The following is a 17706-nucleotide window of genomic DNA, read 5'->3' as shown; positions in this document are numbered from 1 at the left end:
AACCATCCAATGTGACGCTATTCCGCCTGCTTTGTTGCAACTAATACAAAAAGTTTGACAAAATAAATTCAACTCATGATCAAGGACTCGGTAGCTTTTTCAGTGCTCTTTCAACCGGTCATCACGAGCAGGTGAGGGTTACTCACTTGCCATGGAGATGGATATGTTCTGCCACTTTTGGAGCTTAATCTCTAGGCACTCTTTTTTATCATTGCTGTTTTTTTATTGTTCATTTATGATTTAGACAAATTTGTCTTGATCGGTTTACAGCTTTCCAAGATTGCCACTATGGGAGATGAGGAAGTTTAAATTCCAGTGTGAATGTACAACTTTGATGTCTTAATTGTTACATTTATTAGCGCAACTCGTGCAGAGAAAGTAAAAGTAAACTACAAACAGCTATTTGTGGTAAAAATAAATCACATCGATGCCTCTTTTCAACCATTTCACAATTATTTAAGAGGACTACCTGTCGCCATAGCAACAGCGGACTCTATTTCACCAGAGTTTGTGATGCTGATTGGTCTCGTTTATGGCCCTGTTAGGCATCTGTGTGTCTCATATAGAAACAGGATTATTGCTGGAATATTTCAGAGAACTCTTCCAGAGTAGCACTCAGCCCCAAAACAATTAGCAATACTACTGATACAATTACAATGCATTTTCCTTTCTTATTATTGTACGAATCATTTTTCTCACTTGACCTATTGTGTTTTTAAATGAAACAGAAGATAGTAAGTTGTATAGTCATGAGTTCGACCAAACTCTACTTTGCCTGGGTCCCCTAAAATTGAATTCCATGGAAATACCGGAACCCAAATATTCCGAAACACAGACATTCCAAAACCCGGACGTTCCGGAAACCAGACATTCCGGAAACCGACATTCCGGAACCCGGATATTCCGGAACACAGATATTTCGGAACGGAACCCGGACATTCCGGAACCCGGAGACTTTAAGACACAATTCTGAGTATAATTGCTTTAAACAGAGAAAACCTGAAGTTTTATTCATAGGTGTAAATTGCTTGTGGCTTCTTCAATTCTTAATAAAGCCTCTCAAGCCATTTGTCTCTTTTAGTTTAACAGCCTATCTATAAGGCCCATCTATAAAGAGTGCTGCGCTTATCAAACTGTCTTTACAAAATGTCTTCCACAGTGGAGAGCGTAAAAAACCCCCCAGCACAGTCATGAAAAAGTCAAAGGAAACAAGAGGGGGATATTTTACTTCCTGTCACATATAAATTAGCTGAAAGTCTAACGGCTTTTCTTGACATAAATGTAATAGTTGATCTTTAGTCTCAATATAGGCCTTAGGGATACGTCTAAAGCTGGCTATTAGTCAGTCGATATTGACATCGCCAGTGCCACAAATCTGCATTCCCTCTCGCCTGGTCTCCTGGGAACAAACACAATCCTTCTGTTTATCTAGGTGCTCCTCACAGAGACGACATATGCATAGGCTACTCATTAAAATACTAATTTTAAGCTTTAACCATTCAGTATATAAGTGTTAAAAGACTCTCAAGAAAATGACGAATACATTATAATTTTTTATATATTATTTATAATTTAGATTTCATACATATTTGAGAGAATAATGACTTGGCCGATGGGTTTAAATTTATGATACTAATGTTAGTGTTTCAAATTTGACCCGTAGGAGCTTTTTGTATTTTTACTTCAGCTTTCCAACACAGCTGCATATGTGAAAAATATATATAATATGACCACTTCCTGATCTGCCCACGCTAGTATAGGTTTGTTAAGGTTAGGAACAAAAATTACTTTGTCACGGTTTGGAAACGATTCTGGTTTTGGTTACAAAAAAATGTTGGTTAAGATTTGGGATTAATTTTGGCCATTATTATGGCTGAATTGTCAATTAATCTGTACATAGTTATTTTTTTCAATTTATCAATGAATCGTACACAATTAGTACATAAGCAAACTGTGAAAAATGTCCATTCCAGTGATTCATTGACCGAGCCATAAACTGTGGTGGGTAGTAATACGATACGTTGAAGAATACAATGTTTTTTCTCGCAAGGACAGTCACTTTACCCAACACAAGTTTTGAACTTTTAAAACCATTACTTTCTATTTTGGAAATTACAAGGTTACACATTTTACCTTGGAGTTGTTTCTTTTTCATACCTTTGGCTGAAAAGGCCACTGAGCTAGTAACAGCTGAGAGGTACAAGACATCAGAGGTCAAAACCAAGAGGACCCATAAAGTAAACATGACATTGCCACCGGCTGTAATAAGGTCAGTTCTCTGCATGTATATGTGGACCTGCAGCTGAGAACCATGATGCCACAGATGATTCCCCATAACTGCCATGAAAACTACAGTTCTATAGTAAACTCGATAAGCAGAAACGAGGAACATCAAATCAACAAAAAAGACTGAATTCTGTGTGAAATTTTTGTTTTCCTATAGTGAAAATGCTGAAAACAGAAACAGAGCATGCAGGTACTTGTAATTCGTGTGTGTGTGTGTGTGTGTGTGTAAGAGATGTTGATGGAGATATACACGGCTCCACCTCCCCACCTGCTCTCACTGTGTACTCCTGTCTCAGTCTCTGATGGGGGAAATTAAAATTATGCGCATGCACGAATACAAGCACATAGACATGCACAAACATAATTCATGTCGTTGTCATCATACAAAAAATGTGATTGAGTCGATAAAAACTTTGCTTTTCTGCAAACATTCTCTTATTTTGTAGTTGCTGCTTACCTATCAGTTTGTACTGACAATGACTCAGTAAGAATAACTGATTAAATGAATGTTTATACCGCCACCACCTCTGTGAAGCAGTTGTAAATGTTTTTACTTGTTGGCTAATCGTATGCTCTCAAATACCAACCACTTAAAGCTTGAGCTTTGACTGCAGGGCGATTGGGTGACATTCCCCATTAATGCCTGCTTGTATGTGCATCAACGTGCAGTCAAACCAATAAAACCCTCCGCTATGAGTCATATTAAAGTCAACGGCCCGAAATAATCTCCTCTGATGAGTACTTATGCAATATAGGTGGCAGATTCGCTCACTGGTACTCAGGCACAAACTGCAGAGTGCATACTCAAGAGATAAACACAGATAAATAGACAAAGGGAGAGCAAAAAGAAACAACGAAAGAGATGCAGACGGATATAGAGAGCAAAGGAAAGAGAGCAGATGTGGCCTTTGGGCAGAAACTGCTGAATCACCATGTCGCTTCTCATTACTTCATCACATCAGGAACCTGGAGCACTTTCTCTGGAGCCACACACAGAGAGACTGTCATGATAAAAGGCAGAGAGAAGGAAAGAAAAGAAGAAAAGATGCGGAGAAAAACCCAGAAAGAGACGGAGGGCTAGACAAACAGGAAGGAGGGTCACATAAATATCCCATAAAGGGAGATTCCCAGATCGTCTCCCTCCATCTTCCTTAATCCTTCCCTTCTGTGCTGCTGATATCCCCTTGCAAGGCCCTAGAGGACACTGTCTCTTCCCTCTGTTACATAAGGTCTGCGTGAGGGTACGCAAACACACACACACTCCCATTCTGAATTACCTGCAAAAATACATACACTCTTTCATCACGTGGCTTTATTGCTGGACTTCCATTGTGTTATCTTTTTGAGGCACAGTCAGAGTACGCCATCATAGCAGCCCAGTCGATTTGTGAAAACTCAGAGAATTAGTCGTCAGATGCAAAGAGAGTCTTGATACCTGCTTATGTAACTGCTAGTACTTTTAGGGGATGCCAAAGTTATTATAGCACATTACTAACTGCATGTTTAGTTTTCCTGTCAATCTCCAGATGCAAAGTGTAGATGGATTTAGAAAAGAAAGTTTAAATCAAGAAATAAAAGAAGATGAATTTTGGGAAAAGGTAAAGAGGACTAAGAAAAGAAAGACAGAGCAAGAGAAAAGATTCATTGCTTCTTGTTACTATCATCCACTTGATTGTGATTGACAGGTGGGAACTACCAATTCTAGTTGCACGCATTTCTCTTGCTTTTTATTTAACTTTGCTTGTGATTCATTTGTGTGTGTAGGGTTGGGAATTGGTATGATTTTATTAATACCAATGCCATTATCGATTGTGCTTATTGGTCCAATTTTGTATAAAGCGCCTTTCTAGTTTTTCAACCATTTCTGCTGTTCATTATGAAACTGTGTGTGGGCTTCGTCTTCATGGGAAACACTGCTGGTTCTTGCTACAAGTTTCCACCAGTGCAGACATACAGTTTGTATGGATCAGACAATTTGGAACTGGTTCTCAATTTCAGCCCTATGTGTGGGTGTAAAATGGCCCTGATTGTATTGGATTCTAAGTTGACATTTGGTCTAAGTGTTATAACTGTAAATTGGGATTGCTTCATAAGAACTTTGTATATACCAAATGTGTTTCTCACAATTGTATATTTAAGTTTGGTATGTAAACCAATCACAAATACATTTCTTGAGGGGCTGGCAAAGTTCCTACATCATGCAAGAAACTAGTGTTTAATGTAATGTAACGTTAAGAAGTAATTATAGTTGTTCCATCCAACTGATGGCATCTTAAATATCAGAAATCAAATGTGCTCTTCATTTAAGCTTTGTGATTTTATTCAAAATTACATGAAGAATAGAAATTTCACAATGATGAGGTTCATCAAGTTAAAGTCTGGCTTCAGGCTGACACTATCCATCAAAAACTTGAAAATTATGTTTATAGCGTACACACCAGCAATGTCTAACAGACAAGTTGACTCATTTGCGATTGATCAGAGAATAGCCTTGATGAGAACCACATACAGAATCCTTAAAAAAGGATTTAACAATTAGCAGAATACCTTTCTGGCCCAGATGCCCATGACAACGAAGTGGCAGACATTTTTCAAGAACCAAAAAATGTATCTTTATATGAGCTACCGCTACACAATATATTCACTTGGTGCACATTTGTATTGTAACATGAATTCACTTACAAGCTATTTCTATGCATGCTGTACAAGTCTCACAAATGTGGAGTAACTAGATCTTTGGAAAACCACAGTTCTTCATGCAAGTCAAACCACAATATTAATGGTGGTTACAAGTCACTTAAAAATACTGTTGCAGGCCTTAAGGGGTTTCAGCAACGACAGGCTACATTGATTTTAAAGGGACAATTATTTGGCTGAAAAAGGGCAGCTAACTAAGTAGGGATAAACTCTCAAATGTTTTCTCTAGCTATGCACAGCAGGTGGAACTTCCTCTCACAAGTAGTAAACACAAACCTCTCTTAATCTGTTTCCACTCAGATTTGACAGTTTCCAATTCAACTGGTCTGAAAACGCATTATTAAATCCAGATGTATAATTATGATGTATGGCCATTACAGTAAAGCCATGCATTCAAGCGCATTGTTCCTGAATGTGAGCTGCAGTGTCTCACGTTCAGACATCGCTCCATCACGATTGTTGCAGCCATCCAATCATAACACTCACAGCAAGAGACACAGGATTACCATAATGTAGAGCTGCCAGTCACATTCAGAAAGCTCGTTGTGATGAAACCTCAGTGCTCATGCATCTCTCCACACACGTGCATAATGCACCTTTATAGAGATAATCCTGCTCTGATTGTGTTGGAAGTGTAACTCAGTCATTACTTAGTCAATGATAAATAGCACCATTCTAATTATTTTATTAGCATAAGCCAGTAATTCAGATAGGACTATAGATAACTAGTAGCATTTCAATGCAATTGCGAGACACTTAAATCTCAGTGTCAGTCATCTACAATGGCAAGATCCCAAAGATCGTTGTTTTCTGGGAACTAAAACATAAATGTATTTATATATCAAAGATTTACTGAGCTGGAACTTTCAAGTCTATCTGCAACTACCAAGATGCATTTCCAAACAGAATCGAGTCAGCTTCCAAAATCTTTATATAGCCAATATGGAAAAAGCAAGAACTTTTTATGCTATGTATTTGACCATATTACATGGGTTTTGTTAGCCACAGTAAACACACTCATGACAACATTGCCGAACGTCCATTCAAAAGGTCAAAAGTGTCGCTACTTCATCACATTGCCATTCAATACAGGACTGAGAAGATGAAATTATACAGAAATAATGACAGCAATAAGCGGCTGTAAAATCCATCATCAACATCCACAGAAAACCATTAAAGTCTGAAAATATGATTTGCAGAAACAGAACAGCAAGTAGGATCGCAACCATATTACACAGCCAAGGGCTTCGATTTCACTTGTGTTCGTGATGTTTTATTCAGAGCTACATGCTATTTTATGCCAGTTCATAATATATGAGTTAATAGCAGGGGGGTAATATCCTGTGAGCCAATGAAAACACACTTACTCATAGCTCTCTAACACTCACTCACTCACAGACCTTAGAATATGCATGCATGCACATGGCGTCAAAAAGGTTTGCATAAACACACGAAAAGGCAGCTAGCTGGTGAGATGTGTGAATCCAAACCCCAGAGAAGAGCTCTACTGCCTGAAATTAATAGAGCTGTTTCTATTTTGGGAACAGCTTTAGTGAAAGGAGAGAAAACATTTGGAAACAAAGACACAAACAAAAAAGGGATGTAAGAATTCATTCAGGATTCATGTCAGATTCAAATCAATCGAAATCACTTGTGTCAGTCAGCGTTGGGCCAATGCACCCACATTTATAGCTTTTCTAATTAACAGTCAATCATATTCCTTCTGGCTGACTATAACACAAATATTTCTTACAACAAATATGAAGAGCGTCCCAAAAAAATCTGAATCACCGTGCCAGCTAACACAACCACCCAACTTCCCATCAATCAATTGGCCAACACTCAACCCATCATTAAATTCACTCGCATCTTAACACTTACCACTCGTGCTGGGGCTCATCAATGACCAACAGGATCTTGAACTTCTTGGAGAGCGAGGGAGAGGGAGTCGACTGCTCCACAAACCCGGCGGCTGACGCGGCCGTCTGTTTGACCGCATTGGTGATGGAGCTGATGGCGCTGAAGGAGCTGAAGAAGCCAGAGGAACCACCAGAGGAACCACCAGAGGAACCACCAGAGGACAAGGACTGGGCCTGTTGTGACTGCAGAGCCGGCTGTGTCGCACGCCGCTCCTGAAGTGCGGGGGAGCTGGCAGGAGCCTGGGACTGGGATGGAGCCTTGGTCGGGGACAGGGCAGGGTCCGGCGCCACGGGTGAAGGTGCACCTTGCTGGGAAGGGGAGGTGGCGGTTGGCGGAGGAGGAGCAGGTGGGTCCGACTTCTGGAGGTCTGTCATGTAGCCATTGGGCAGGTTGGACATGAAGCTGCTGTCAGAGAGACGGCGTCGAAGGAAGTTCATGATTGCGGTCGAACGGTCGGTCTTTCAGTCGGTCGGATAGTTGCTCTCTAAAAGTGTCTCTTGATCTCTTGGCTGAATGGAGTGAAAGCACAGACAGGCAGAGGTGGTTACAGAGAAAGACACACTTGATCAGAGGTTAGATGAATGACAAAGAGCAAAATCAGTCCAAATGGTCGAGGGGTGGCTGACGGAGAGCTGCTTCAGAGTTGTAGGAATGGAAAGCAGGAAGGAAGGAAAGGATGGATGAAGCGATGGAAACAGCTCTGGTCCAGTCTTCAATAGACAGCTCTCCAAAGCACAGCTAAGCCAGCAAAACAGCGTGCGTGGATGTGGTGTTCCTCCCCCTGAGCCTCACGCCTCCTCACAAATGTGTGTGATGTGCAATAGTGTGTGTCCAAGAGAGAGAGAGAGAGAGGTGTGGTGTTGCCCCCTTTGGTGAGGTGCAGGTGCTCTCCCCCCTCTGCTCTGTCGTCCTGCCTCCTGAGCTGCTGTGAGCTGAATGCGCTCAAGAGATGCTGCTCTCTCTGCTTATCTCACCCTTTCACTATGCCCTTTTCCTTTTGCTCGCTCGCTCACTCGCTCACTCACTCGGCACGCTCACTGGCTGTCTCCCCCTCCACCCTCGCCTCCTCCTCTCTCCTGTCATCATCCTCCTACATCATAGGCTACGTGTGCATGTTGTGCTGCTGCAGCCTTGTAGCGCAGCGTGCCGTGTGCAGCCACTGAAAGGGGTTTCCTGCTAGCGCCCATAAGGTGGGGTTAAGAGATGGAAACACCATCCACCCTGCTCTGCAAGCCCCACCTCCGTCTCCCACCATCCTTCCATCCGTCTTTCTACCCTCCTTCTCAACCTGTTTTCCCTTCATCCCTTTTCATGCCATTGTGGGCTCATGTATGTGACTGTGCTGATATGACTCTGAGATTTTGACATTAAAAGCGTTTGGTAAAATGCAGGGCAGGGTTGAATTTTTAATTCAAACCACTATCGTGAAGAAGCCTATAGAGGACAGAGAAAGGAGAGGACAAGGACAGAGATCCATTCCACTGCAATGGTTTCTATCGACTGATTTAATCCCTAAAATGATTCCCTCCAGTGGAATGTGTTGCTCCTCAATAATGCGCGCTGTTCTGCAGCCAAAAAAAGCAACACATGGAGGTAATGGTGACGCCGACCCTTAAGGGCACTTTAGCATCTGAATGTGAAGCAGAAACAATCAAAGGACACCAAAATGGTAGGTTTCTATCATAAATATATCTGTGGGTGAATCACAGTTTTGGAAAAACTCGACTTCCTTGCAGAACATTAAAAAACATGGATGACATACATACACTTTATTTACGTGTTTCTTTCCCTTCTTACTCTGAAACAAACATCGCTGTGCCTGGCTTCATTATGCAGTCACTATTTAAGGGCATTAGAAGAGCACTTCTCCTAAATGCCAGAAGCAGCAGATACAGAAGACTGCGTCTGCGCTGTTTGCTGCTCCAAGCTCTAATTCAAAGAAGAGGAAAAAACATTCAGAAGATGACAGGACAAAAGAGAGAGAAAAAAATAGATTATTCAAGCGGGAAGAAAATCCCACACACGTCTGAACCACACGAAGGAGAACAGAGAGACTGCAGTAGAAGAAAATATAGACATACAGTTCCTCCATCTTGTCTTCAATGGGTGATTATGCCTTGTTGGATGTAAAGTGCTCGCTAATTCAGAAATCTTCTCCAACCCATTTATCAGATTCCAAGGCTCATTCCGCATCAAGCATTATTGAGATTTGTGGAAGTGAACAGCTTACTAGCACTGATACTATCTCAATTGATGGAAATATATTCCTTGCCCTTTACGCCATTGAAGGGCTGCTTTTCAGCTGTACTCTGTACACTCATATGGCCGTATCTCTTTTGAACCTCAGCTGTTTTTGAGTGACTGATAATTTGAGGCATTTTATACAAGCGAGGAGTGTTTGGTATGTAGATTACGACACAATATTGCACCGGATTTCATCAGCCACCGGCGCTCTCTTTGCCCCTCATGTTTAGGGTTTAACAGCTGAACATCAAACTGCCACAGAAATGTCGACTGTGCTTTTTAATGCCTCTAGGGTTCGTCCAAATTCACACGACGGGACACTAAATGTGCTGATGAAAAAAGGTGAGCCCACTTCACTTGTCATAATAAAAAACGACACGTTCAAAGAAACATGTCACGCACATTTGTGGTCACGATGAGTCAAGTCCATTGAGGGTGTGGGGGGGGGAGCTGTGTTTAGTCAACCAGAAGAGAGCCGAGTGAGTCACAGAGCTGCAGCGTAATAAAATGTAGCGACGTCCTAAGCTCATCCTGGCCTACATGTTTCATGACACACATACACAACAGGGAACACATTTCCAAACAGCAATTATGTAATACGTGTGTGCATGAAATGATCCTGCAGGGAACAGAGTCAAAGATTTAACATTGGAAATGTGTGCTTCATTTTCTTCTCCTTTTTACAACCAGTGACAGAGACACATTTATAGCATCAATGATTAGTCCATCAGCTCAGTTAGCAGAGCTCCTAACCTTCCTCATGTTTCCTCACTTCTTTTGACTTTAACATGTTGTTACATTTTAAAACTGGTAGCTCCAATTAGGCATTATCTGATTGGTTCATAGCTGTGATATATTTATCACGGTTATGATGTCTAATTCCTTTCCACTTAAAGGGACAGGGTCACAGAAGAGGTTACAGATAGAAAGCGCAAAAGCGAGCTAAAATCTGCGAAAGAATGGAAACATTTAAAGTCCTGCTGGAACTGAGGTTTGAGCGTCTTGAGCTTTTATACTGTGAGTATTCCCCAGTGAAATGTAAGATTTGAGAGATGTACAATGATTTAAATCAAATCCTTCGCAATTGATTAGACCACTAAAAAGTGTGTGGGCTTAGAACAAAGCTACTGTGGCTTCACACACACCTCCCTCGTCACTAAAAGTTGCAGATTGATTGATGGATAGATGTCATGATATTTTTGTTTGAAATCGGTAGTACTAGTTTACATAAACACAAGACATATAATGTTTTTACAGGGAAAAACCATGATTGGATTTTGATCTACATAAACAAATAAATTGCTTTTTGCATTGTTTTTTTGCTTATATTGTTAAATAGGTGAATAATATGGTGATGTGATCGAAAGTCGTTCAAAAGGTATTTTTAATTTAATTTTGACTTTGAGATTAACGTGTACTTGAGAACCATGTGCTAGAGTACGTTCCACAAAAAAAGGATTTGCATATTGCCAGTTTGTTTTTTTGCAACCAGAGAACGGAAGTGAGGACATGTTTATACTGCGAAGGAGTGACGTAGAGAAGCCGTATACGGCTCTGGTAGCAACCGGCCAATCAAAAGGTAGCCACTAACTGGGACCGCTATTTACAAAATGAACATCATGCTGTATTAAAGAAGACTCATGTTCACATGTTTACTGAGGTGATAATCAAGTGAAAAGTAGGGTCATTATCTCATAGACTTCTATACAATCTGACCTATTTTTGTAACCAGAGCCGCACCCTAATGGCAGTAGAAAGAATACAAAATTACTTCACTTGTCAGACCTGGAGGTTGCCGCCTGCTCCCAACAGACTACTATTGAATAAGTATAGTATACCTACAGTAGAGTAATATGATCTGCCTCATGCTACTGGAGGAAACACAATAAGATACAAACAGCAGATCCACAATGCCAGGAGCATCACTCATTTGTCAACACCCATGCTCACACATACTACTAGATGTCAGATGCTGACATACAAACACACAATCAGCTTCTCTCTGTTTGAAGTGTCATCACCTTTAAGGGCAGAACACACACACACACACACACACACACACACACACACACACACACACACACACACACACACACACACACACTTCTGTAGATGTACAGCTGCTCAAAACCCCCACAAGAAGAAGACAAACAGAAGAATAAGAAGAAGTCCACATTTTGCAACTGTGTGAAAGTGGCGGCAATTTAATTCATTATTTTGAACAAATTAATGGAATATATCATATAGGAATATATCATGTAGGAATATATCATGTAGGAATATATCATGTAGGAATATATCATGTAGGAATTTGTAGGAATGTAAATACAAATGTGAGCTTTCTTCATCAGCAGATGGGCCGAGAATATTAGAACATAAAACTCTATGTTAGGAAGGATATTTACACGTTTCATAACTTTTACTGTTGGTGTGTGTATGTGTATGTGTTTGCGTTTGTGTCCGTGTGCCTGATTAAATGCTGCTTTGGGGGGATTAACTGCAGATATCCGAGTGTCTGTGGGTAAGTATGCCAGGGTCTAACCTCCTGTGGCTTCACTGGCTCAATTTAGATAATCCATGAACATTCTGAACAGCTCTGCGCACATCTGGCATTGATGGTGGGTGCTCCTGACATGGTGTAATACAACCTCAGCAGTGCATGCACATAATTGCGAATTTGACTATTTTGATGAATTATTCAATTCAATTTCAACTCAATCCAAATTTGAGTGAATTGATGAATAACTTATCAATGCCTAGATGTAATGGGGAGTTTCTACTGAAGCATATAAGTGAATACATGAAAACACAGGCTGCTCAACCCAGAAAACAACAGGGTTATACAATGATATCAAATTACAGTCTAGTCCCGTTTTAGGTCTGCAGTCCTAGACCCTCACAGAGGTCACCCCACTGTGCCTCTTGCATTAGAAATGAGTCTTAATGCTATGACTCAGATGAAAAAAAGAAAAAAGACGCTACGCTAAAAAGAAGCTACTTAAGGGAATAATGTATATTCAGCTGAGCTATTTTAAAAGATAGCTCTCTGAATGAACATAAACAGTGCTGTGTGTGGATAAATGATAGATGGAGCTTCAAAATTAAAACACTCACACACTACTTAGATATATTTCCAGCATATCCCCCAAAACACCATTTGACCAGGCGTGTGTGCACTAGACATACATGCCCATTTATACGCACACGCACACACACACACACACACACACACACACACACACACACACACACACACACACACACACACACACACACACACACACACACACGCACAGCAAAATGCACTCTGCAGAGTGTCTTGCAGCGCTGAAGAGAATGATTTTTTATTTATTTATTTTTTAGTTAGGCCGAGCTATACAGTTCATTTTTAGGCACAGAATTTTAGATTCAAAACTGCCATGGCAACAAGTAGAACAGAAGTTGGCTTGGAATGCATAACAATAAAAGTACGACAAGAATGAAAAACCAACATACTGACGAGCAGTTCATACCAGGAGAATGGAGCGGTAGAAGCAAAGATTTAATACCTCCATGCATTATAAACCTTGCAGTCACCAAACTAACTTGTAGTGAAATATTGTATGAATGCAAAATACCTGCAGCTGATATTTGGTGTTTAGGCTCTTTCATTGCCACTCAATGATAAACAAAGCTCAGCACAGCAGGGATTTGGGAGTGGCGATAATAGCTCCCCCCCAGGAGAGCAGAAGATACGGGTGGATGCTGGGCTGGAGGTGGGGCTCATGAACAGAAGTAATGGCAGCAGCAGTTACAGCAGAGCTTTCAGGTTTGCGGTGCAGCAACAGTTGAAGCAGAGCTTAAACACAACAGCATATTGCAATGGGTTTGTTGGATCGACAATATGCCACAATTTACACATGTGACACCGCAGTGGTCCGTACTATTTAACATTATGGAAGACGAGAATAAAAGACAAGAAGATGGCTTTAATCCGTCTCAAAGTTCATTCATTAATAATCAACAGGAGTCAGGTGGATTTTGAACATTTTGGAGAAAAAAATATGATAAGTACTCCAGAAACTGCACCAATCATGCGGCTGTGACCTGCAAAAAAAAAACAATAAACATTTACAAATACGCTCTTCAGTTCTCAGTGGTGAGTTGAAGATATCGTAGTGTACTTTTAATATTACCATTTTCACCCAAGGTACTAGCCAGTGCCTCATCTTACCTCAAATGTGTATTTTAGCTCTGCTTCTGACTCCCATATTCCCATATTCTGAATATTACTGGCTTACTTCCTGCTCGGTGACGCCGTAACCCTTCAGTAGAGTAAGATTAAAGTGGCTGCTTCTGTTTGTCTCTTCTTGTGGGGGTTTTGAGCAGCTGTGTGTCTAGTGTGTGCGTGTGTGTGTGTGTGTGTGTGTGTGTGTGTGTGTGTGTGTGTGTGTGTGTGTGTGTGTGTGTGTGTGTGTGTATGTGTGGTTAATGGTGTATTTCCTTTTGATGTTCCATCACTCGGCATGGACAGCAATGGCAATCTCCATGGCAACAGGCGTGCAAAAGCTGAAAAGATTCCCCTATTTAGTGCATGTGGTTGTGCATGTTTGTATCTGTGTACATGAATGTATATGCAAGCTGGTGAATTATCAGGTGAGCTTTAAATTGCCTCCGAGCATTTTCACTATTCACCATAATCTGTATTCTTCTCCTTGTTGTTTTATTATAACATTCCTGCTGAAATGCCGGTGAACTAAGTGATTGACTGATGTGTATGCATTACCAGCAGCATTAAACTGCAGTCTGAGTCTTTGCCAAGCCATTACAGCTGCTGACATTGAAATGAACTGTTCCTGATGCGGCCACTCAAACTCAAGGAGAGGTATTGTGAGCTGTAAATCATGTGTTCCTTCCAGACTAATCCTCGGTAGACAAACATTGGCCAAATAATTTCAAATTAGAAAATCAATGTGCAATCACCACACATATTGGTTCAGTTTAATTAATGGTTCCAAAACAAAAAGTTACAAAGACAACCTTCTCTTTCATTTTCACACTGGCCCACACAAACTCTGTGGGAAAAGATTAAGGTGTGATGGAAGGGTTCTCAGCGTGGTGGTAAGCTCTATATATTTACAAGCCTTTGTTCTGGTCTACTTGTATGCAGCAAGATGTTGGAAATGTTCTACCAGTCTATTGTGGCAAATGCTTTGTACTTCACCATATAGTCTGCTGGGGGAGCAGCATTGGAGCCGGTGACACCAACAGACTCAGTAAACTGGTGAAGAAGGCCGGCTCCATCATTTGCTGCAAACAGGACTGTCGGGAACAGATGTGGAGAGGAGGGCACTGAAGAAATTATTGTCCATACCGGATAACCCGGACTACCCTCTCCACCGCCTCCTGCAGGGACAGCGGAGCACTTTCTCCAACAGACTCATCCAGCTCCGCTGTCACAAGGACCGATATAGGAGAACACTCCTGCCCAGCTATACGACTTTACAATAAGTCACCTCTGGCCAGATCCTGCATCAATTGATTCAACATTCAACATCAACATCAATAGCCATTGCACCACGTTTGTTGTTTGTTAGTCACTGTATATACTTATAAACACTTCATACACTTCTTATACACTACATATACTTTGCATTTCTGCACTTTCTTTATTGTTTAATTGCATAAATGAATACACTCTGCTGTGTTGTTGTATATATTGAGTTTTGTTGTATATATTGAGTATTTTTCATTCCTGATATTTGTTCTATGTAACTTTGCTTGCTACTGTGACAAACTAATTTCCCCTTGGGGATGAATAAAGTATACATATATCTATCTCTATCTATCCTTCTATATTGCTTGCAACCAGTCTGCTGTTTGTTGCTTATCGAACTTAGCAAAAGTAGACGAGTGGTGGATTCTGCTTTAAAGACTATGAAAATATTGATTATTATTCTTCATTTAATGCCTCATGCCCTGCCTAAAATTCAAAGAGATTCTTAGTTATTTATTTCCCAAATACTGTTGACTATACTATCATATATATGTGAAGACAATACGTACTGATGGACCTACAGCCAATAATCATACAAATATGCAGCTCCCATTGTCTTTATAGCAACTTTCCGTTCTTTTGTTAACTATTTTGGTTCACACTTACCACCCTCATAGCATTGTTTTGGCCAAGTCAGAATACATTTTTCAGTGAAAAAGTCCTTAAAAAACACTGTGCACCACCTGCTCAGCAGCAAACAGTCAGACTTACAGCAACCAGCTTGTGAACAAAGTGAAGCATTTAATAGCACCAGGAAGGAGTGAAAACAGAGCCAAAAAGAAGAGTGAATATTGAACGTGACCCAAAATGAATGCTAATGTTACTCCGTATCTGCTGTATGTGTAAATAAGCACTGTTTGCTGACATCCTCAAATCATATCAGCATAAACAGGGATGATAATATTAAGTGTTGCGCATTGATGATCATCACACAACTCTGCGATTCTCCTCACGTCTGCAGAGGATTTAACTCTTTTCAGCTCATTTTTTGGGTTTTATGGACTGCAGCTTTACAGTCTCACTTGACTTATCAACCTTGTTTATATGCCAGCACCAAATGGCAGACACACAAACTAGCCACAATAGCTGCTTAACGTAGGTACTACAGAGTACAGGCGAGCAAACCAGAGCTAATAGGAAAGTGAATATTGAACTTACAGTGCAAAGTGACCAGAAGCACGTCTCCAAATAAGTGATAACTGTTTGCTGACACGTTCTCCATATCAATTTAATAACGTGATATGTCCGCGTTGTGTTTATTATTCATTATGCCTTAATCAGCCATTTCAGGTTACTGTAAACATTAATCTGCTCTTAAACTTTAACTTCTCCATAGCTGCCACCTCCCTCTGGAACTCTCTCCCCAAACTCATCCGAGACTGCACTGACCTTTCTTTATTCAAATCTTAAATCAAAACCCACTTTTTCAGAACTGCTTTTAATATGTGACTGTGTGTTCTATGTTTTTATTGTATAGTTCTTTTATGATGATTTTAATGTTTGTAAAGTGTCTTTGAGTATTTTGAAAAGCGCTATATGAAACAATATATTATTATAGGAGAAGGTAATGAAGCCACATGGTTATAAAACACAGGAAGAAATAGCTGGAGGCTATAGCAGGGAACAAATATGGACGAAATTACTTCTCTATAAGGTCAAGAATTAATTCAACAGGAACTTGATGTAGTATATAATTAATTTTGTTTTAATCGGTGCATTACTTTCCCTGAATTAAGGCACTTTCACAGAATAAGTGAGCTTGTGAGGCGACATGCACACTAATACGGTTTCGTTGAGTCAGGATTCAGAGACCTTATCAATATTCATTTGGCTGCAAAGATGGTTTGCATAAATTACTAAGAAGATAATATTTGTCCAACTCTTGACAATCCCATAATGAGCTCCAGACATATTGCTGATCGTCATGACTCTAAATTCAATATTCATTCATTGCAATAGATGTGAGCTTTGGGCCCATAAAACTAGCGACAGAAGCAGGGGAGAAGAATGATGATGGCCTCAGACGCTTATGTACTTGACTGCTGCAGTATTTTCACATGAATATCACAGTCAAGATTAAGGCTATGTTCCACAGATAGGCTTGGTTTTTTTTTCAAGGAGGTTTAAAGGCGTATTTGTCATTTGTTTTCTCTCTTTGTATTTATTATCTTGAAGAGTTCAAGCCCCAAGCTCCACTGCCAAATATAAAAGCCTCAATCATATCGGGAGCAATCACTATTATCATGTCAGCATCATTACACAATATACAATTTAAACCCCACAAAAAAATGAAAGTTGAGAATAGCGAAAACTAATCTAATTGAAGGACCATTCCTTTTTATTTAGTCTATTCTATTCTTTCTCAAATACAAAACAAAGAACTTCAGACATTAGCAGTTATTTAAAATAATAACTAACCTCAGAAAGAAAAATGACAGGGCTTTCAATTACTTATTTAAATATATAATTTCCCTTTACACGGTCCCAAATCATTTTGAGTTTATTGATTATGCCTTAGTTAAATTATGCCTTAGTTAAACTTGGTCGAAAAACACCCTCTGCTGGCTAAATTTAGAGCTGCTAAAATGATTAAAAATAATAACAAAAATACTACCATATGTTGCCCAGTTTACATTCCACGACTGTAGGAAATCATAGACGAAGCTACATGCAAAATAACTCGTACAATAGTCGCTATTTTGGCTATTTAACGGCTCGGTTGCTTACCTTCGATTTCTGACTTCATTTCCCATGAGCCTCCGGGCGCAGCGCACTCCGTGACGCACATTTCAGTCGACTGTCAAGTGCACAGCGATCCAAACTGACCTAGTGGACGCATTTAAACGAAGAAAACTCTGAATTTGAGTGCTTTTCAGAGGCGGTTGTCGGTTTTAGTGGCGCAGAGCCTCTCAGACGGAAATGTATCTTTCATGTAATGTGGCAGAAACGTCACTTAACACATTGTTTATTCGGATATTTTGCTCATAAACCAGCTCGTGTTGTTGCTTGGAAAGCTATCCTAG

The 17706-nt window shown here is 40.3% G+C and overlaps 1 protein-coding gene across 1 annotated transcript in view; it reads right to left on the bottom strand.

The window, feature by feature from the left end:
* The window catches only part of syn2b (synapsin IIb), a gene marked incomplete at both ends in the record, with an annotated part of 68689 nt that extends 61349 nt beyond the window's left edge, over nucleotides 1-7340 (bottom strand). Inside the window, one exon of the mRNA XM_079218920.1 lies at nucleotides 6865-7340. Coding sequence (XP_079075046.1) covers nucleotides 6865-7340 — 476 coding nt within the window. The remainder of the gene's footprint in view (nucleotides 1-6864) is intronic.
* Between the last annotated feature and the right edge of the window lie 10366 nt (nucleotides 7341-17706).

This window comes from Taurulus bubalis, assembly GCF_910589615.1.
Source record: "Taurulus bubalis genome assembly, chromosome: 5".
Taxonomy (NCBI): Eukaryota; Metazoa; Chordata; class Actinopteri; order Perciformes; family Cottidae; genus Taurulus; species Taurulus bubalis.
The sequence above is the reverse complement of the archived record's forward strand: the minus strand, read 5'-3'. Positions and strand labels throughout refer to the sequence as shown.